The sequence below is a fragment of the Brassica napus genome, chromosome C3 (genome assembly GCF_020379485.1).
Source record: "Brassica napus cultivar Da-Ae chromosome C3, Da-Ae, whole genome shotgun sequence".
In the NCBI taxonomy this organism is placed as follows: domain Eukaryota; kingdom Viridiplantae; phylum Streptophyta; class Magnoliopsida; order Brassicales; family Brassicaceae; genus Brassica; species Brassica napus.
The window spans coordinates 69,881,112-69,903,270 of NC_063446.1; the positions used below are offsets into that span (position 1 = coordinate 69,881,112).

Here is a 22,159-nt window from a genome sequence, read left to right on the forward strand (position 1 = left end):
ACGAAGAGTATTTTTTGTATATTCATAATTAATTTTATGGTTTGTTTAGTGAAAAATATTGTATATATTTAGATGAACCAACATATTTCTCTAAAGTCTAAGAATCATTGTGGTGATGTCACATGTTATAACGTTTCTCAACTAATAAAGGCTTAGTTTATATGATGTTTTAACAATATGGTTGATACTACGGGTCCAATATTGGTCAACTAATCCAGATCATGGTTTATTCAATGTAGATAGAGAGATTACAAGAGTAGATTTAAGTGGGGACTAGTAATGCCCCAAGCACAAACAATTAATTCCACAAACTGTTGGCTAAGTTCTGGTCACAAGTCTCATGGTACAACGTAACCCGCCACATAAGGAACATCAGCACATTAGAATCTTGCAATGTTTGGGTTTATATTATAAAAAAGGTATGAAGCTTCTTAACTTGTAATAGACTTACTTCCACACTTGGTACCATGAGCGAGAGGTTTGCCACAAAAGGCAGTAACATGAACAACCTTATCCATGTCTATCATTTTCTGGACTGAGGCTGTAATATGACCACATGCGCAATGTATGTCTGATCTCTTAACAACTTTGCAGCATGCTGCGGAAGGGTTTACCTTTGGACCTGGACGCTGGACATAGACCGCACACTCTCTCATCAGACCTTGGATGTCTCCTTGGCACGTCCCTTTCCCTGGAACTAGTTCTCCTGATATGACAAGGATCATTACTATACCGGTCAAAACATGATAACCTATCGCCATTTTTAGTTTGAATCTAGTGAGTGTGGCTTTGAAGGAAGCTGCCTAAGGGCTTATATAATGGGTTTAGGCTTGCATGTGAATTGGTTGTTCAAAAAAAAAAAAAGGCTTGCATGTGAACTTTTTTTTTCATTTTTTTATATGTTGAGACTGTGTACTGTTGATCAATTCCTATAGGTTTCATGTGGCAAAAATAGTTGTAAGTTTTATGTGAGATTCTGATGAGTTTCCTCGTAACTACAACTACAACCACAGGGGCAAGCATCCAATGCATGAACTTATATACCTGAGAGAACATAAAAATAAGATAAATTACAGGTAGAGCATCCACCATTACCAAGTAGGCGGTGGCCAAGCCCAGCCCAAAAAGGTTCTTCAGTCACATATCTTCAAGCATAACCAGTCCATTTTAGAGGCTAACAGCTAGACAACTATCTTAGCATTGTTAAACCTTTGTGAAGAACTAAGCTTTTTATTACAAGTGAAAGTGTTTTTATCAGGCACTGTCCATAATCAAAACACAATCACATAACAGACAAACTATAAGCATAAGCCACAAAGAATCAGGTTTTTGCTCATTAGAGTCGTTTGTGTGTAAGTCTGTAAGAAAATAAAAGTTACAGTGATAGAACTCTTCAGAGGTTACTACAGGATCACAACAGACAAAGCTATTGAAGCGCATTGTTTACAGATATTCTCCAGGGTTTTTTTGAAGCTAATCTTGCTGCAACTTATGGGCTAAAGGTCGGTGAGACACTCTTCTGCGTTTTGCTCCCCAAGATACAACCAAACAGTTTGGTTCTTTCCTCTTTGTCCCAAGATAACCTTGACAGTTCTCAGAACCACAGTTACACTTCACTTCAGGACCAAACTGCACAAATCTGCAAAACCAAAAACAGCTCAGAATCACAGATTGCTTACGCTCAACACCAATGGTCCAGAAGTTGACCTGTAATCATATGTAAGTGGCTCTCCTGCTTCTATTTGACGAGCTGCAAAGACACCTACACGGGTCTCACCTTCAACTTGCCTGTTGTTGTATTAACCACACATATACAATAATTAGACTGACTCAGTTTCTCTATCTTGACCATTATTGACATATTAATATGATGTAATAATATATGCTTTACCACTTCTCCAATACACAGTTTGGGTTGCAGCTGTGATTTAGAAAGCGAGAAGCGTTTCCTTTGAAGGTAGCATCAATAGTAAAGTCTTTTTGAATCTCACACATGTAAAAGTCTTTCATTCCTTTGTGCTTCATATCCCAAAGCCTTTGCTCACACTGAGCATCACTAATCACTGTGGATAGAGTGTAACACAATCACTTAAAAACCACTCTCTCTCTCTTTTTCATACACAATCAGTTTAGCTTTACCTTCACCGATGTATTCAACAATGAAGTCCTCTTTGTTAATGGATTCTGCTGCCTCTACCCCCCAACCGCAAAGTTTGGTCTGTAAGAAACAACAACATGACATGTCAAGACTAAAAAAGAGTGTATAATGTAGGAATCAGGAAACTAAATACTAAGTTTACCTTAACAATTTTGATCTTCTTGTCCTTGCGGAATGGTCTGTTTCCACATGTTTCAGGGCATCCACATCGCTTTGAACAGCTTACGCATTGAACCCTGAAACAAATTTATTTCAAAAGCAGAAACCATTCAAGCAAAGTTTCAGTTGTTGAGAAGAGGTTGGTTGGTTAGTTAGTCAAAGAGAATACCTGCAAACACAGCTTCTACAGCAAGTAGGGCCACAGTTAGTGCACCCAACACCATCATTAGCATTATCACGTTTCTTCTTCACAAGATAAATATCTTGACTTGGTCAAGGACTCAGTAGTGAAAACTGAGAACTATTTACTGAATTGGAAGAAAGTTTGTGAACTGAAACTATAAAGGATACTACGCCTGATGTGCACATAAGGAGGCAGATCATCTTTGGCAACAGAATCTTTCCATGTCAAGTCAATCTTGAACTCCTCTTCCACATATGGCAAAGGCAATTGACAAAACACCTCCTGAATTTGAAAGTAAATGAAATTTTACTTGCTTAGCTCTTGAAATTGTGAAAGAAAAGAAACAATATCCAGCTTTCCAGACTCTCCCCTCTTTGTTTTTCTTCACTAGACTAGCTAATTTCACAATAGTCACATCGGTAGCAGGAGTCAAAGAAAACACTGACCTCTATCTTACTTTGTGCAACTCCACTCTGCTCAACGAACATTATATTTTATCAGTTCTGTAAGTGAGTCTGTATGAGAATTACAGCTTGTAATAAATTACAGATAATATCTAATTAAAAGCAAGAAACTGGAGAATAGACCTTTGTGTCTAGTCGCCAATCAGTTGAATGCCTCCAACAGAGTGCTCTTCCTGGTTGGTCTTTCATGTGAAGTATCTCGTTTGGCCATGGAGCGTGCTTGTCATGAGCCGCCATTGGGCACTTTACACACCGCCACTGAGTTCTCTGTTTGCAGACAAAGCACTCCTGCACATTGCATCCCATTAGATAACTGCAAAGTCAATCTAATCCAGTCCATTCCCCTACCTATTCACCATTTCTTTACCAGCAGAAGTAACGATTAAGCATCTTTTTCATGACATGTCATTTCATATAATCTTCCTACTGATGAATTAATTCTTTGAATAGACAGCAATCTATCTAATACACATGAGGATCTTACATGTTGAGGGCATCTAAACTTCCCAAGATTATGAAAACCGAGACTTTCTTTGGCACAGAGCAAGTGATAGACCCCTTGACAGCCACGAACAGAGCACAGCACTTCTTCTCCAGGATACACCAGCTTACGGCAAACAAGACAGTCACCCTGACACCAAACCCACCACAGAGTCAATCTTAACAGTGAAAGTAAAAACACTTTTGATAAATAAATAAACAGAAAACATCAATCTACCTTTCTCTTAGCTCCAACGAGAAAAGGGAGTACACATCTCGACTCAGAAACTCCGGATTCAACTCTCCACTTGACCCAATTTTTCACATGATCTTCAAGAACCAACCCTTTCTTGGATTTTTCAGACGGATCTTGTTTTCCGTTAGAAACAGTGATGGCATTGTTGATGTCTCTGACCTCTTCCGCAGGAGGAATCATCGGTTTATGTTCTGGATTGCAGTCTACGGCTATGTTCCCCGGGGAATCGATCGGTTTAGCTAGTTCCGGCCCTGTTGCCGCCGGGAGAAAAGCAGGGCAGCAAGTGAGAGACACGGATGCCGACATAGACATGTTGTCCAGATCTAACATGCTGTTCACACGTGAAGTCAAGAGGACAAGGGAAGTGTCTGTTACTTTTAGTTTGGTAAGAGAAAACCACAAAAAATATGGAGGGAAATTAAGGCGGGAGATTCGTAAGAGTCAAAAAAAAAAAAGGATTTGGCATTGTCCTCTAATTTTACAGAAAAGGTCTTGTATTTCTATGTATTTTCGTAAAAGCCCCAAACATTTCTTCACTTAATAAAACGATAGAAGAAAAGGCATTTGAGATACCTATTAATTTAAATACAATTGTTTTCATTGATTAGTATGAGATAGCCACAATTGAGAACCCCCTTGCAATGAGGTTGACAGCAAGATAGCTTCTTTCTTTTCTAGTTTCTAGAATTGCTCTGCCAATTTTAGTAAACCGGAGATCAAACCGGCTTCATTATTGAGCCATGGTTCAAAACTTCAGTTATATGTTGATTGGCTGTAGCCGAGTTTGACAACTATACAAAAAGAAAACAAACACCACACCAGAAACTGTGACAATAATGGAGAGTCTAGTTACTTCCATACTACTCATAGCTAAACAGCCAGTTACGACTTCCTGTCACTGTAATGAAGATAAAAGTAAAGTCTCTCTCTCTCTCTCTCTCGAGGAATCAAACCCAAATGCTTGCAAATGCTTCTTCCAAAGCCCTCTTCTTGCTTATCTCTAAAGAAAATCCTCCAGCCCGTGTAGCTCTCTCTGCCTTGAGCCTCATCATCGCTTCGTCTTCCATTGAGTAACGTTGATGATCTGCTCCTCCTCCTCCTATAGGTACAGGTTGTGGTCCCATTCCCGTTGGTCTTGGAGCCTGACTGTATGCAGTTCCAGACGTAGTCCCATTTTTTGTAGACTAAACAATAAGAAAAAAAATTCAGCTCAGCTTCTTGTCGATATGAAAAATCAAAACTCTATTTACCGTGTCAGCATCAGTTTGTGGTTGTTGAGCCTTGCACGCCGCCAAGGCTGCAGTTAAATCCTCAGCCTGTAGGAAGACCAATGACAAAAGCTTAAACATAATACTTAAAAAAACCTTGTAGTTCTGCACATTCACCTAACCAAGACAAGAAAAGTAAGGCAGTAGTTACCTTGCGGGCTCGGTTGATCATAATCTGTTCAGCATTCTCTTGAGAGTACTTCTTTATCTTCTCTTCAATGGCCTCAACATTGATTCCATCTACCAGATCGAATACTGTAGAATGGAAGGTACATATATACATTGGTCTCATCATCACACACATAGATACAGAGAATATAAGGTGGGAAACAAGTGAGAGACAAAACCCATGCACTCCACTTCTTCCAAGTAGTCATTGTAGTCCTTAAGTGATGGAAAATCCTCTTCCCTTTTATTGTATCTGCATTTCCGTATTTAAAAAAAATAAATTGATACTCAAAACCATCCTTTCTTTCATGTGAGTGAGTCACCAATCACCATAGCATATCCCAAACAAATACTGGAAAAAGATCCATGGTTTATCAAGTGCATGTGGTCAATGAATTATATATTGCCTTATGATTCCTATCAGACTATAAATGATCAATGCCAAATAGATTCATCTGTTGGAGGTTTTAGATGCACAGGCAAGCATGATATGCGAACAAGAGAAAATAAGAAAGGGACGAAGAAGAAGAATACATCTCAGAGATTCTCCTTCTGATATGAATTTCCTTGTTTTGATGGCTAGAATTAGACACCAACACCATGACTGCTTCTTGTCTCGTCTCTCTCTCTCTAGCTACAAAGTTCAAACATGAGTTTAGAACTAAAAGCTGCAACTCCCAACATAAAGTTTACAATATGAGGAGGAATCTGAAAATCCTATCGATTAAAGATTATATAAGCTTTGATACAATCAATCTGGAGGACCTCTCAAGCCAACTCGAGAACAACTAGAGACCCGAAAAGGACAATAATTTAATCAACAAGACAAGTATAAAAACCAGAACCTGAGCGAGCGAGCGACCTAAACTTCAATTACACAACGTCGTAGATCTCAATCCGTTAAAAGAGAGCAAGCACCAAAGCAGATCAAAAAGTCTTGGCCTTTGAAGTTACTGCTTCCAACACAACAGTGTTTCAGACATGATAAACGGGAAATTTCATTACATGACGGTTTTGGACCAACTTCAGGCGTAAAACTCAGTTACCGATCAACTGATTCTCGAAGTTCCGGAGGAAAAGCAAGATGCAACGCAAGAAGCACCGGAAGAATCTACCTATTGGGCTTTTATTGGGTCAAGTTAAGCCCAGTAGTTTTAAACATTAAAATTTTCATTTAGAACCCTCATAAAAAAACTCCAATTTGTATTTTCTTCCCGATACTATATACTACTCTTTATCAATTTCATATATATTACAGTTTCACTCAGTTTCCCATAAACTATGTGCTGAATTGGATTGGTGGATTGAGGGAAAGTTTCATTAATGCTTTTACTACGAGTTTACTTTTCCTCATGATGCACATAAGGCGAATCAACGTGATGTAAATAAAAATCAAGACATAATACCATTCTCGCTTATTAATTAAAATGTTCACTCAAAGATTGCTAAAACTACCATTCAAATGCAATCTTCTGGCTCATCTTGAACTAATCAAAACCAAGATCTAGGCACCAAAAGGAACATAAGCAAAAATACACAAATCAAGAGAAAACAAAACCAAGTTACAAAACTGACACTAATCTAGATTACAAGTGTAGTACCAACTCAACATTTTCTCTAATTAACAATATACTAGGTCAAAACTCGCGCTACACCGCGGATTAGCATAACACGAATAAATTTTATGTACTATTCGTACTCTTTTTGCCATTTACGGTGAGACAGTTGATTGGAAAATTAGAAAAAAATGGTTTGTCTTCAACTTTACAAATTTGGTTGGAAGTAAATGGCAAATTAATACAATATATTACTGAATTTCACATTCTCAATATACAATATAATACTAATGAAACAATAATTATCTTTGATAAATAAAAGGTCATAAAATTTATCAAACTTTATGTAATGCAACACATTTTATTAATATTTATGTATTTCTTTTCTATGCTATGTATTATGTCTATTTTAAAATCACCAAATCTTTTAAAAAAATGACATGGCTGTGGTTTCAAAACGTAAAAATATCATGAGGGAAACATACTTTATTAAGCAAACAATGCTACGGAGCTGGCTGCTCTTCTAGAAGAGCTAAAACATATAATGACTGCTGCAGCACCTTCCCATCCATTTATTTCCTATATTACAAAATCAATAATAGATACCATGGTCTTTTCAGCAATTTGATGAGCAATTTTAACAGGACCTACACTGGAATTGAGTTCCATAAGTCAGTAGTATGTGGCTTTCACGTTACAATTATATCATTCTTATACCTACAAAGAGTGACAGATTGCATATATTTAGCTACAAAAGATGGAATCTAAAAAGAGGGAGGAAGTATCAAGGAAGATTACTGCTACAGTGACTACCATAGAAAGAGAGGGTCCTTTGGCAGAGCTCACGACATTGGTACCAAGGAAGATGACTACCACAATGATGTCATCATGGAAATGCCTTCTCACGTCTCTCTCTATTTTCTTCACATCAGTAGATATCATTTCTCTCTTTTTTTTGCTGCAGCTTGCAGGGCCATCTTCACCAGTCTACATCTGTCCCCTGTGTTGGTCATTCACGGCATATGTCAGACTCAGTATTTGGTTCTGTGATAAGTTTGTTTTTCTTGGGGAAAATGGGTCTAACGCACACGTTCCGTGAATGGTTCTGAACGATGTCAACAGCTTCTTGGTAGGTCAGCTGTTCCCATAGTCCGTCTGAAGCAAATATGAGAAACTGATCTTGTGGTTGGAGCTCCTGCTGTGTTATCGACGGTTCTTACTCAAGTTATTAGATAAGATAACTATCTCTGAATAGTTTAGATATTATTCTCCTATATTTTTGTAAGAGCATCCGCAACAGCGATCCTTAAAGGAGAGTCTTTAAGAAAAAAATAATTAAATAATCAGTGGACTCCATTAAAAGTTAATTATTCAATCCTTAAAAGTCCTAAATAAGGACTCTTTCTTAGTGAATCTTTGCACTATTTGTGGGTCCCCACGACACGTGACAGTCCGCGATTGGTTGATATTTTTTATTTTATTTTTAATCTGAAAAATAATAATAATAATTAAAAAATCAAAAAACACTTTTTCTAAGGATTCCAATGGGATACCACCATTGTGGATGCTCTAAGATACGAGAGCATATTCTCATAGCTCTCAACAACCTTTGTACTATATATTGTGAAGATTAATATACGTACAGAGGAAGGGAAACAAATCACTTTCATGGTATCAGAGGGTTCTAGCGATCCAGAACCACTTTAATTTTCTGCGCCTCTTTCTTTTCTTCTTCTTCTACTTCCGCAAAACCTCTTCTTCTTTCACTTTCCATTTCTTATTTCTCTATCATGGCCGCTGCTCCAGCACCACTCGAACGTGCCTATGGAGTTACCAACATCAAAAACCAAATTCCCTTCGTCTTGGACATTGATGATGGCAACTATGATGCCTGGAGGGAACTCTTCCTCACGGTTTACCAAAGCTTTGAAGTATCGGGCCATCTCGACGGTACGTTGTTACCAGCAAACGACGCCGATGAAGCATGGAAGAAACGGGACGGACTGGTAAAACTGTAGATATATGGAACCTTGTCCAAGGATCTCTTTAAGAGTGCCTTCAAAACAAGAAGGACTTCGAGAGAGATCTGGCTCCGCTTGGAAAACTTTTTCCGCAACAACAAGGAGGCCCGCGCCATACAACTCGATCACAAGCTTCGCAATACGGAGATGGGAGATATCTCCATTCATTCCTACTGCCAGGAGCTCAAGTCTATCGCCGATCTCCTTTCTAACGTCGATGCTGCGGTGACTGAGAGAACTCTGGTAACTTACCTTCTCAATGGGCTCAACGGCAAATACGACAACATCATAAATGTCATCATGCATCGTCAGCCATTCCCAAGCTTTGAGGAAGCCAGATCAATGCTAATACTCGATGAAGAAAGACTCGGGAAAGGGAAGAAGCCAAATCCTTCTCACACTGACTCTGCCTCCTCGGCGAAAGTACTTGCTGCCACTAACTTCAGTCACGATCAGAAGGACAACACTCTCACTCTCATTGATCCGTCTGACAGCAATTGGTATATGGACTCCGGTGCAACTGCACATCTGTCTAACACCACAGGTAATCTCAAGTCTGTTTTTAAAAATAGCATCGGAAAAACGGTTACAGTTGCAAATGGCGGTAAGATTCCAATTACCAAATCTGGTTCTCTCACATTCTTGACCAAATCTCGACCACTTTCACTAAACAATGTTCTTGTTACCCCTTCAATTATTAAAAATTTGGTCTCTGTCCGTCGTTTTACCAAAGATAATTCTTGTTCAATTGAGTTTGATCCTTTCGGTTTTTCTGTGAAAGGATCTTCATACGAAGAGAACGATTCTCCGCAGTGACAGCACCGAAGACCTCTATCCCATCCTTCCGACTTCAAATAATGCGGCTCCCCTTTCTGCTTTTACTGCTTCAATAACCGACTGGCATCGGCGTCTGGCTCATCCCAGTGACCAAACGCTTAAATCTCTTATCTCTTCTAATGCTTTTTCATGTAATAAAGGGGATTCTTCCCATCTTTGTTCTGCTTGCCAGCTTGGAAAACAAATAAAGCTTCCTTTTGTTCATTCAAACACTACTGTTGATCACCCCTTTGACATAATTCATTCAGATTTATGGACTTCGCCGGTTCAAAGTGCGAGTGGTATCAAATATTATGTTCTCTTTCTTGATCATCACTCTCATTTCTTGTGGGTATATCCTATGCGATATAAGCATGAAACATTTTCCAAATTCCTCCATTTTGCAAACTATGTGAAAACTCAGTTTGGCAAAGATATAAAATTGTTACAATGCGATAATGGAGGTGAGTTTAACAACTCTCAGTTTCATGCCTTTTTTTGCAGAAAAGGGAATTACCTTCCGTTTTCGTGTCCGCACACGTCTCAACAAAATGGTAAATCGGAAAGAATGATTCGCACTGTAAACAATGAGATCCGCTGTCTCCTTTTCCAGGCTAATCTACCATCCTCTCTTTGGGTAGAAGCCTTACACACGGCAGTTCACATACTCAATCTTCTCCCCTCTAAACCCATTCAAAACAGAGTTCATTCTCGGTATTGTTTAAAAACCCTATCTCTTACTCCCATTTAAAAACTTTTGGTTGCTTATGTTATCCTAATATCAATCATTCAAATGCTCATAAGCTTTCACCTCGATCTTCCAAGTGTCTTTTCATTGGCTACCCAAGCAATCACAGAGGGTACAGATGCTTGGACCTTACCACAAATAAAATCATTCTCTCACGTCATGTCGCCTTTGACGAAACGCAATTTCCTTATCAAAACTCTAAAACTCAAAAAAAGTCCTCGTATGATTTTCTTTCCACAGATACCGAGCCTTCACCTATTATCCGAAGCATCTTAGAAGCTCCCATGGCTCCTTCCCCCCCGGTTACTCCACCGGTTACTCAAGATGCGCCAACTCAACCAGCACCACAAGCTGTTGAGGCTCCTAGGCATCCCATGTCGACAAGGTCTAAACATGGTATTTCAAAACCAAAACAAATCTTTTCTCTCCTTGCTAAGCCTTTCTCTCCCCTACCAAAAAGCCATACACAAGCCTTAAACGATCCTAATTGGAATCCATCTATGACTGTAGAGTACGATGCTATTGTTAAAAGCGAGACTTTTGATGAGACTTTTGATCTTGTGCCTAGACCGCCTAATACTAACATTGTGTGATCTATGTGGTTGTACAAACATAAGTATGATGCATATGGAAATTTTAAGAGTCACAAGTCTCGGTTAGTGGCTAATGGCAGGTCGCAGGAACATGGAATCGACTATGACGAAACCTTCAGTCCCGTTGTGAAACCGGCAATGATTCGCACGGTTCTTCACGTTGAATTGGCTAACGATTGGACAATGCACCAGCTTGATGTCCAAAATGCCTTCCTACATGGAACATTAGATGAAGATGTATATATGTTCCAACTACCCGGTTTCGTTGACACATCAAAACCGAACCATGTGTGCAAGCTAAAGCGATCAATTTATGGATTGAAACAAGCCCCCCGGGCATGGAATGCAAGATTTGTTTCTTTCATAACTAACAATGGCTTTATCCAATGTCAAACGGATACAAGTTTATTTGTTTACAGGAAAGGAAATCTAACGGCATATCTTATACTATATGTTGACGACATCATACTGGCTGCATCAACCACAACGCTCCACGACACAGTCATACAGGCCCTCAAATCAGAGTTCCCCATGACATACCTTGGTGTTATCAGCTCCTTCCTTGGGGTGTCCGTAAAATTCAATGACAAAGGGCTGTTCTTGTCGTAAGCAAGCTATACTGCAGAGATCATTCAACGATCTGGAATGTCTGCGTGCAACCCATGCTCCACACCAGTGGATTTAAAGTCCAAGCTTGCAGAAGAGACAGGCAAACCAGTTGCGGATGCGACAGAGTATCGAAGCCTTGCCGGTGTGTTACAGTACTTGACATTCACGCGACCCGATATCTCCTACGCAGTACAACATATCTGCCTCTTCATGCATGCACCACGTGAGCCTCATTTACATGCCCTGAAGCGCATATTACGATATCTTCAAGGCACCAAAACAATGGGACTTCAACTCCTCCGAAAACAGAGCATGGCTCTCACGGCTTATACAGATGCAGACTGGGCAGGTTGTCTAACAACAAGAAGGTCAACCTCTGGATTCTATGTATACATGGGAGATAACTTAATCTCTTGGTCAGCCAAGCGTCAACCAACGGTATCGCGTTCGAGTGCGGAGGCTGAATATAAAGGAGTTGCAAATGTCATCGCTGAAGCTTGTTGGTTACGGAACCTACTTCTCGAAATGGGCAGACCACTTCATCAGGCAACTGTTGTCTATTGTGATAATGTGAGGGCAGTCTACCTATCCTCAAACCCTGTCCAACACCAACGGACAAAACACTTTGAACATCCACTTTGTGAGAGAAAGAATTCGTATGGGCGAGGTCCGAGTGTTTCACATTCCAGCGACACTTCAATATGCTGACATATTCACCAAACGTCTACCATCTTCATTGTTCATAAGCTTCAGATCCAGTCTTGGCGTACGAGAACCAACGCTGCAACTGCGGGAGGGTATTAGATAAGATAACTATCTGTGAATAGTTTAGATATTATTCTCCTATATTTCTGTAAGATATCTGATAGCTCTCAACAACCTTTGTACTATATATTGTGAAGAGTAATATACGTACAGAGGAAGGGAAACAAATCACTTTCACAAGATTGGTCTTTTCATCGCCTCACGGAGTTTATACTTTGTGTCAATAGTTCCTTGTTGAACTCCGCCTTCTTAAGATACATGTCTCTTATGGATCTAGATATATGCAAAAGAAAAAAAAAGCATATCTTAGCCTTCTCAATTCGGTCACCAGAGTTATATTGCATGGAAAAGGAACAAACATATCTAGACTGTCAACATACATGTATGTAGCCATGAAGATAGAACATGGGTTCAACTGATCTTATACGGCATTATATTGATCTCAACCCTAGTACTGGCACATTGAGATGCTATAGTTTCCTTTTTACCACTGTGTGTCATCCTTTCAAACCCCTCAACAAAAAAATATAAACTTACAATAAGCTACATTAGCTGCAACAAAGCCTAAACAACGCCAGTAACTATTCCACTGAATCAAACTTATAATTGACTGATCAAATACCAAAAGAAAACTCAACTCTTTGTTTGAATCTGTTGAAAAAAGTCAGAAGTTTTGGCAAAAGACAATTTTTTTGGGTAAAATCTCCGAAAAACTGTCAAGCTAGTCACTCTTTATCTAATTCAAGAGGAAGCTGAGTCATAATCAAATATAATGCAAGCAGTAGCAAAGATCAATTCCAAAAAAACCCTCTTGGATTTTAAAGATCAATTTCTTTAAACACAGAAGTTAATCTAACATTAATAAATAAAGATAACGTATCTGCAATTTCACTTTGAGGCAAAATCTGCGCCAGATGATCAAAGCCGTATATGAAATCTCTCTTGGATCAGGAGTTGATACTCCTCCTCTATCAAATCAACACCAGATCACATCTGAGACTCGACTTTGTCGCATACAACGAAGAATGATGCCTGCGGCTAGAGAGCTTTAGTGGAGAAGTGGTAGATAAACTAAAGGACTTGGATTAAGCTTTACCTAGCTATCATCGAAACCTCCGAAGTCCAATATAAAAAATCAACGATGATAAACAAAGAAGAAAGGTAACTGATGTGGAGAAGGGAAATGTTTTCATTGGTCTTTGAAGTTTTTTCGGTTAATGACATGTCACTCCCACACGATTCTAAAATGCTTATGTGTCAATTGATGGAGAGAACCTTGCTCCATTATTGTTTTGATTAAGAAAGCGCTCATTTGTTTACTGGCGAGCACCAAGTATTGCTTGCGTAGCCAACGGAGACTCGCTTAAACTATTTACCACAGCATCCAAGACTGCTTTCTTGAACAACTCATCCTCCATTTTCACTAGAATCCCTTTCGCCATCACAAAATCCGATGCGTTAGCCATAACCAAACTCCCAAGGATCTCCCCAAAGTTATTTGGCGCCTTTGGCAGATCAATCCCAATGTCATCAAGCATAGACCCGTAAAGCATACAGCCACTCCCTACGTATTTAGGAAATGACTCAAGAGTTTCGCCACTGGTTCAACGCACTGTGGGTTTTTCTCCAATCGGAGTGAGATACCTTCTCTGACGAGCTCGGGATGGTAAGATGGGGATTTAAGTTCCTCTACGCATTGCAATGCCTCATCCTGTAAATGGACATTGAAATATTCTTCCAAAAGCGACATGGTTTTTCTGTGAGCTCTTCTGAGTTCAAGCTAGTAGCCATAGGAGCCACATGATACCTCCACTGCCTTGAGGTATCATGTGGCTGTGGCTTCTCCTGTGGCTGTGGCTTCTCCACTGTTTGTCTACTTGGAGGAACAACAGCTTTAGGCGATTCGGCACTACTACCTTGCAAAAGGGCACTTGGTCTACCATTCAAGATACCTCCACTGCCTTGAGGTAAGAGCCTTGAGTTAACCGACAGTGACTTATCCATTATAACGGGAGACTGAACACGCCATGAGGGTGCGGATTCTGCCTATTCCCTCTAGGCATGGAACGGGACCATGCCATCTCCCAGCTGTCATCATCCGTTCCACGTATCTTCCGAGACCCTGGCATACCAGGCATCATTCCTCCAGTACCAGAACGTCCAAAGAAGTTTCCGGAGCCAATAACTTCAGCATCAGCACCACCACAGTTGTTTTTGTTTCTCATATTTGCCATTACACCGGGGAGCAACCCGAGGTTCCTCCCTGCCTATGAATGAATCTCAGTAATTTTCTTGGCTTTCATCTGCCATTTAAGAATAAGCAAGAAGAAAAGGTAATCACAGAGATAGATAACTCCGCAAGTGATTACTTATATTAAATCTAAGGCGTGGAGCTAGCATGGGTGCATTGTCAGTTCTTTCAGACGAACGAAGTACGTATCGTTTATACCTCGTGATTTTAGACTCTCATCAAGCTGTTTTCCAATAGTGATGAAAAGTTAACAGAGAACCTCTACATCTTCTTATGCCGGACAAGCTTTATTGTCATGTCCTATAAGTATCTTTTAACGGTACATAAGGAGAGAGTGAGTAATCATACTTGGACGATGTGATGAACTATCTTCTCAGGCCCCATCTTCTGCTTCAGAAGCTCACCAATCAAACGGATGTTTCCTAACGTTCGAAGCTTGGCCATTCTCTCCTTGTCCCTGCGCTCCATCTCTTGTTCTGGATCAGTCCTCAGTCTGACTTCTTCCTTCAGTTTGTCAGCGCCTTCAAACTGTTCTTGGCAATTATTCAAAAGCATTCTTTTAAATGTTACTTCTTTTCCCCCGGCTTCCTCTGATGGGAAGGAAGACAGCTTTCCATTGATATCAAAGCACAAAAGATCATACATCTAACAAAATGTGGGCTCTAGTACTGCCTTGTCAAAAATCAGCTGTATGACTCCCTGAATTTAAAGATAAGAATAATGATTATGATGTGAAGAGAAAGCTACAAACAATACGAATGGAAACGGAATTGGAAACATACCTTAAGGATATCTGCAGAAGTGATTCCAGAGTCGATTAATTGACCTTTAAGGAGATCATACTTCTCAGGAGTCATCTTGTTCAGAATACTGCAGAACAATAATTACACAATTCAATCAACTATATAAAGAAAATAACTCCAAACACAAAGAGATACACTCATTATAATAATGCAGAATACAATACCCTTTGATGGTCTTGAGGACTTGGTCCTTTTCTGATAGAGTTCCTCTTCTACCTGACCATGGAATCTCTGCTTTGACCAGAGCTGGAGGAGGAACAGACTGTTTCAGCAAGTTATTATGTTAGTCACAAACAATAAACACCTAAAAGAAAACTAAGGTATTGTCAGAAAAAAGTGCCAGAATAGTGAATACTCACCCCTTGGATTGATCCATTATGTGCATCTCTAGGTTCACGTTGGTCTTCCCTTGGCCTTGCTTTACTTAGGGAAGGAATAGGTGCACGACTATGCCAATCACGATTATCATTAGTATCCGAGTAACGATTCTGAACTTGAACCTCAGGTTGAATAGAGCAAACAAGAAGGGGAATATTAAAAACATGAAATAAGTAGCATAATAGAAACAACATTTCCTTGACTCACCTGACTTTCAGAACGGCTCCAGCTCTGGTCTTCGCCAAAAAGGTCAGATGAAATTTCCTGATTGAGCTTCAGGATTGCCTCAGAGACATCCACCGCCTACACAGACAAAATGGTGAATGACTAGAAGTTCAAGCGAATCTATCACCTTAAGGATTTAAAACCAGAGCCTACCACTTAGTTAAGAAACTAGTCAGAAACCTCTATGCAATTAAAAAGAAACTAGTTACCTCTTTAAGCTGAAGCAGTTGTTCTCTGGTGAACCTCAAAATCTCATGACCCTCAAATCTAGAGTCTCCTCTCTACAAATACACAAACAAGTCATGAAAACTCAAACCACGTAACTCAAAAGCACAAAATAAAAGCCTACAAGTATCAATCTATGTCCATATTTACAGAAAGGTAACATTGGCTTAAGCTCCCCACCAAGAATCAGGGCATTGCATGAGTGTTCAACAAAGTAAATCTAAAACTTTAAACTCAGAATTCAAAGCGCAAGATGAAAAACATGGAGGGATGATTAAAGCACCTGAGCTAAAATCAAGAAGATGAATCAGTCATATACGTAGGGTCCTTTATGAGCATCGAAAAACTTAAAGAGTGCCCACCTAAAAAGCCTACAAGTATCAATCTTCGTCCATATTTACAGCAAGGTCGCATTGCTTAAGCGCCCCACCAAGAATTAGGACATTGCATTTGTGTGTTCAATCCAACAAAGAACGAATCCAACCATCAAAATTACAAACTTTCAGCTTATCTAGCTCAAAATAACTTGTAGAAGAAGACAAAAACAGAGAAAGGATCTTACCTTAACGGCAAAGGAATGAGCATCTCCGGTAAGGTCAGAGGAAGAAGAAGATAAGGTAGAGCGTGGGGGCAAAGAGTCTACTTCCTCCACGACCACCTCCAGGCCTCAAGCTCAACTTGATCTGTTTAGGGACACAAGGAAGTGGTGAAGATGTAGCGTTCTCATGTTGTCGAACAACAAATTAATGTAATGAAGGCTGAGTTATTGTTTCTTTTGGCTGCTTTATAGTTTAATTGTGGCTGAGTTATTGTTTAATGATGGCTGAGTTAGATTGACTTAATAAAGGTTATGGTCTGAGTTACATAAAACATAGGCTGACTTATCATTAGTATGACACTTGAGTTATTTAATACGTTAAGTCTGAGTTACATAAAACCTAGGCTGACTTATAATTACAAAACACGACTACACACAATAGTAGTAGTAGCAAAGTAACGCCATTCCAACCCCACAAACAACCACATTCCTCAAACAACGACCCTGACTCATACATTATTCTCCTTTTCTCCCAGATTCCGTCTTCATTCCTTCAATCTCTTTCTCCAACCGAGCAACGTTAAGTCTGAATTCAGAGATGTCTTTGTTCATGCCACTTATCAGTGACTTAATATCCTCAACCTCTTCCACCAAACACTCATCCGTCCATTTGAATAAATGTCTCTGTTTTCACCAATATAACCAGATCTAAGTATTACTTACAGAACATTCGAAATAAGAACCAAAACAAACCTTGTTATATCCTTTAGCGCAACAATAGTACAATCTTCATGGATTTGTAGCGCTTCCAGATGTAAAAATTTTAGAGGGTTCACCACACCAACATTGTATCGGCATTCCTCTTTCCGAGTTCAAACGTTGTCTGTAAGAATTTCCTGAAACGTAGGATGAGGAAGACATTTTTATTCTCAAAACAATTTCAAAAAAACATTAGTGCGACTTTAGGGTGAGTAAGAAGACGACATCGTGAAACGGCAACGTTTATTTTTTTTCCTTTTTAAGTATTAAATATATAAAATTTTAATGTCTCGATATTGAAAATTACTCGACACATGCGTGCCAGCCGTTTATTTCAAACCCATCATAATTAGTCTCGATATTCTCATATTGTTGGCCGAGTTATTCCTCACGCGCCATAATTAATCGACAACTCAGTTCAATCAATCAAGTGGAAACGTCCCATTAATAATAAAATGGGCGTGCGATAATCTACGTTGTGGTATAAACCTTCACATAAACATTCACGACTGAGTTCTATTAGTACGTTTTGGCTGAGTTAACTTAACGTTATGGCTGAGTTATATTAACATTCACAGCTGAGTTACCTTATACGTTTTGACTGAGTTAACTTAAAGTTGTGGCTGAGTTATGGTAACAGATACGGCTGAATTATAATACATAAGTAAATACGAATTCGACATGTCGAATTACATTCAGAAACAGAAAATATCAGGTTCAAAATACAGACAACGCATCACTGTCAGAAACCAAAATTGTCAGGACCAAACTCTTCAAACATGTGGACGAGATCACGCCAAATTCTAGTTAGCATCCACGGAGGCTTGACGCCTCCGTTTGCCCAAGTGCTCTTCAAATGGCCCATCTGGCAACCAAATAGCGTTCTGGCCACAAGATTAAAATATGTCCAAACTGTCGAATTATGCCTTCGATCCCACGTGTTTTTGCGCTACGACAAAAAAATTACAAAACTGTTGTTAAGAACACACATGTTCTCAATGTAGACAGAGTGGACAAACTGTTTATATATCTAATATGGACGCATATCTCGTCCTTACAGGGAGTTGAAGAAACCAGTGTTCCTTAAAATGATCGGGAATGGCGCGGTATGTCGGCCAATCAAGAACCCATCCTTCTGCAAGAATTGACGGGATGACGAGGGAGAGATCACTTAAAAATTTGAACCAGGTAGTGCTGGTTATGTCAAGCAAGTCACCCGGACCAGGGTATATAAGAGGGAGGTTTTCACGATTAGTATCGCATTGACACTGTTCTCTAACCTCGTTGAATTATCAGGAACAATCGGCATAACTTTTGATGGGGATAGAGAGATTTTGTTTAGGTTATTTCTAGAGAGAGAAAGGCGTAAGAAAAGGTGTAAGAGAGGGGACAATATACAGAGAGGTATATAGAACATCAAACGTCACGAGTTAAAATTTCTCAAGATTCAGTTACCTTTTTACCGCCAAACATCAAGATTAAGTTATACTTCACGGCCAAGTTACTTTAACATTTACGGCTAACTTAGTAATTGGGGTTTAGGGTTTAGGGTTGCTTATTTAGTGTTTAGGTTTGCTTTTTTGGGGATTTAGGTTTAGGATTTGGATTTATGGTGCAAGAAATATAATAAATAACACAAATTCATGATAAATAACACAATAATAGTTTACGAGTTTTAAATATTGCTCACACCTTATATCTAAATGTAAGGTTTTAAGTAATCGTAAGACAGCATATACCTCAAGAACATGATCGATTCTAAACTCATAAATTCAATAAAGAAGACACATTCAGTTGATTATATATTCACTTCAAATTGATAATTGGAGTTTCAATATAACATTTTAAAGTATAAACATTTCATCTTTTTGATTCTAGTGTATATTTGAGGTATGGCTGAGTTATAATAGCGTAACGGCTGACTTATACTAATCGATACGACTGAGTTATATAAACATTTTTGATTTTAGAGTATGTTTGGGGTATGGTGGATGTATGGCTGAGTTATTTAAATAGATACGTCTGAGTTACATATAACCTTTCGACTGAGTTATATGAACATTTTTGATTTTAGAGTATGTTTGGGGTATGGCTGAGTTATAAAAATGATAAGACTGAGATATATTAGCTAAAGTCAAATACTTAATAACTTAAGTCAAGTACAAAATAACAAACACATGTTCAATTAGACAGCAAATTGTTCATCATATTATTTCCTCCTTCATCAAGGATATCTGCTGCCATTTTCACCCTTAAACCTTGAATATTGTTATCGTTTATCCCATCAAAAGTTACACCAAGCGCTAGACACTCCACAAACTTTAACGAATACACCCCACAATCGCTAATCTGGGTGTTTTGTGAAGTGTATCTTTTTCTCCTCCTTTTGAATGCAATCTTCTTCTTACTAGGAGCTCGGAGATTGGTAGGAATAAGTTCACTCAACATCACGGAAATCATAAGCGTTAGCGGTTTAAATGAATCTAGTATTCTCTGCTCACTTTCGGGTGTTGCATGTCCAAAGATTGGATCATAATAATTAATCTTTTCCTTCTTCACATCCACGTGAAATACCCCGTGATTTCCGCCGGTTTGAAGACATCCGTACAAGTGATCCACATCTTCATACCACTTCAAGTTTGTTGGACGTTCAAGGGGAAACTTACCGTTTATTAGATCTTCATAATCATTGCCTTTGAACGTGATCATACTAGGTTTTATCTTGAACTGCTTGAAATCGTGAATCCAAAAACTTAACACCCAAATGTCAATGAAGGCAATCCGCTTGGACCAGAATGGGGTGGGATTTCGCATGGAACTTTTAATGAGGACGTTTATATACGCAGCGACATGCTACACAAAGAATATTAACATGTCAGCCGTAATCAAATATATAAGCCAGCCATAATCAAATATATAACTTAGCTGTAATAGAATATATAACTCAGTCGTACTAAAGACTTACATTATCAAACACCCATTCATATTCATTTTCCGGCTACGGTCTTTGATGGATGAGTATGCTGTAGAAGTCACTCTCATGATCAGCTGAGATGACTGCTGGTTTATCTGCTGGTGCTGGTGGTTTGGGTGGAATTCCCTTAATGTGTTGCATTAGTTTTTCGAATAGCATCGGATCAACAGGTGCTAGAGGGTCATATATTGCTGATGAAGGCTTAACATTCTTCCGCATGCACGCCGTTCCATCGTCTCCAATGTACAAAAAAACTGGTGGTGAAGAAACTGCCGTCAATGCAAACCCTTTTGGAGATCATTGAACATGTTTCTCCCGATATTCCTTTACTACGGCAGATCTAACTACTTCCTGATTCTCGACATCAGACTCCGGCGCAAATTCGTTTTCTTCCGCAAGAACTTCGTCGTTCATCACAACACATTCACTGTCCTCTCCAGCATGTTTTTGCTTCTTTAACTCAGCATGTTTTTGCTTCTTTAGCTCAGCCAATTTTTGCTTCTTTAACTCAGCCTCTTTTCTCTTAGCATCGGCTTCTTTAACTCAACCTATTTTCTCTTATCGTCAGCCTTCTCCTTCCTCTTCAATGCAGCCTCTGCCTGCACTGCTTTTTTCTTATCAGCGGCATCCTCATCCTTTACAGTACGCCTGCCTCTGCAGCCGCGTCCATTTGCTGGAACCTTAGTATCCTTATCATCCTTAGTAGCCTTTGAAAGAGAAACATATACGAAATCAGGATCAGTAGCTTTAGCGACACTACCAAACTCCTCAGCCAAAGTCCTTTTCACCCCTGTATCCTTATCAAACTCATTGGCCAAATTTTTTTTCATCCATGTATCCTTATTAAGCTCCTTGGCCGAATTCTTTTTCGGTCTCCTAACCTTACCAGGAGTCTCGCCGACTTACGCTGGACTATTGACAGACTTCTGCTGCGTATTATGTTGCGGTGATGGCAACGATAAAGATTCTTCTTCGCCGCCGTTTGAGAGGTTATCATAGTTTTCAGGAATTTTTCCTAGAACTTTTAGACGCTCCTCCACTAAAGCTTTCACCAGGTCATCAATGGTCTTCTGCTCCATCAATGGTATGTTCCATTCTAACTCGTAAGCGTCAAACCGTGAGTCAATCTGATCAAATTTTCTGGAAATATTCTCCAGAGTACTCACAATGGTCGCCAGAGTCGCTTTGTTCTCCAAATCTTTGCTACCTTCCTCCTCGCTAAAACCCTTTCCCGTTGCAGCAGCTTTACCCTCAATGTTGTTCACTTCATTTTGTGTCTTAACTTTCTTCTGCTTCTTAGTGGGTGGCTCAGCTTCTGACGAAACTCCACCCTTCATTTTCTTCTTCTTCTCATTCCTATTCCCCTGCGCATTCCCCTGCAATTCCCAAAAACCTTTCACAAATCTACATGCATGTATGTCTGTTATCAAGCTAACGAGTTGTGGGTCGTCAGGTTCACCCGACCATTTAGGAAACATCTCTTCAATTGAGTCCTTCAAAACCATTCTCCTCACACGCACCTGCAACACCAGGTTATAATTAAACTCAGCCACCAAAATAACACATAACTCAGCCATAAAATATAATAAATTAGCCATCAAATATAAAAAATCAGCCATCAAAAAACTAAAAACTCAGCGTTAAACCTTACCTCGCCATGCTCTTTGATTTCAGAAGCCAACAAGTTATCAAAACTTGCACGTGTATGCTTTTCACCCCATCGCAAAAGCAGAATGCTTCATTATTCACCACTCTCCGAAA

General features: G+C 39.3%; 3 protein-coding genes, 1 non-coding gene and 1 pseudogene across 6 annotated transcripts; all 5 read right to left on the reverse strand.

Annotated features, from left to right (window-relative positions):
- Positions 1 to 9: 9 nt before the first annotated feature.
- Positions 10 to 773, reverse strand: LOC106378476. Its single transcript, XM_013818594.2, has 2 exons — positions 452 to 773; positions 10 to 355 (listed from the first exon to the last, which is right to left on the reverse strand). The coding sequence occupies exons 1-2, from the start codon at positions 759 to 761 to the stop codon at positions 339 to 341; spliced, it is 327 nt and encodes a 108-aa protein (XP_013674048.2). The 5' UTR covers positions 762 to 773; the 3' UTR covers positions 10 to 338.
- Positions 774 to 1,268: 495 nt separating this feature from the next.
- Positions 1,269 to 4,084, reverse strand: LOC106378463 (histone-lysine N-methyltransferase ASHR3). Its single transcript, XM_013818590.3, has 11 exons — positions 3,684 to 4,084; positions 3,450 to 3,596; positions 3,089 to 3,253; positions 2,948 to 2,974; positions 2,669 to 2,783; positions 2,487 to 2,580; positions 2,301 to 2,394; positions 2,140 to 2,218; positions 1,892 to 2,063; positions 1,708 to 1,788; positions 1,269 to 1,639 (listed from the first exon to the last, which is right to left on the reverse strand). Exons 1-11 carry the CDS (start codon positions 4,029 to 4,031, stop codon positions 1,474 to 1,476), a joined length of 1,488 nt encoding a protein of 495 aa, XP_013674044.2. The 5' UTR covers positions 4,032 to 4,084; the 3' UTR covers positions 1,269 to 1,473.
- A 358-nt stretch (positions 4,085 to 4,442) lies between these two features.
- On the reverse strand, positions 4,443 to 6,226 carry LOC106453089 (CDK-activating kinase assembly factor MAT1). 3 transcript variants are annotated; one of them, XM_013895325.3, is made up of 6 exons: positions 5,983 to 6,226; positions 5,672 to 5,771; positions 5,317 to 5,390; positions 5,121 to 5,224; positions 4,952 to 5,017; positions 4,443 to 4,885 (listed from the first exon to the last, which is right to left on the reverse strand). In XM_013895325.3, exons 2-6 carry the CDS (start codon positions 5,737 to 5,739, stop codon positions 4,649 to 4,651), a joined length of 549 nt encoding a protein of 182 aa, XP_013750779.2. In that variant the 5' UTR covers positions 5,740 to 5,771; positions 5,983 to 6,226; the 3' UTR covers positions 4,443 to 4,648. The 3 variants fall into 3 exon arrangements, with proteins under 3 accessions (XP_013750779.2, XP_048606428.1, XP_048606427.1); XM_048750471.1 differs by having other exon boundaries at positions 5,323 to 5,390; positions 5,672 to 5,767; positions 5,989 to 6,210; XM_048750470.1 differs by having other exon boundaries at positions 5,672 to 5,767; positions 5,989 to 6,207.
- Positions 6,227 to 13,561: 7,335 nt separating this feature from the next.
- On the reverse strand, positions 13,562 to 20,617 carry LOC125583309 (annotated as a pseudogene).
- LOC125584932 lies at positions 16,439 to 16,548 on the reverse strand. Its single transcript, XR_007321830.1, has one exon. It is a non-coding gene; the product is annotated as a small nucleolar RNA snoR103 (small nucleolar RNA).
- Positions 20,618 to 22,159: the final 1,542 nt, after the last annotated feature.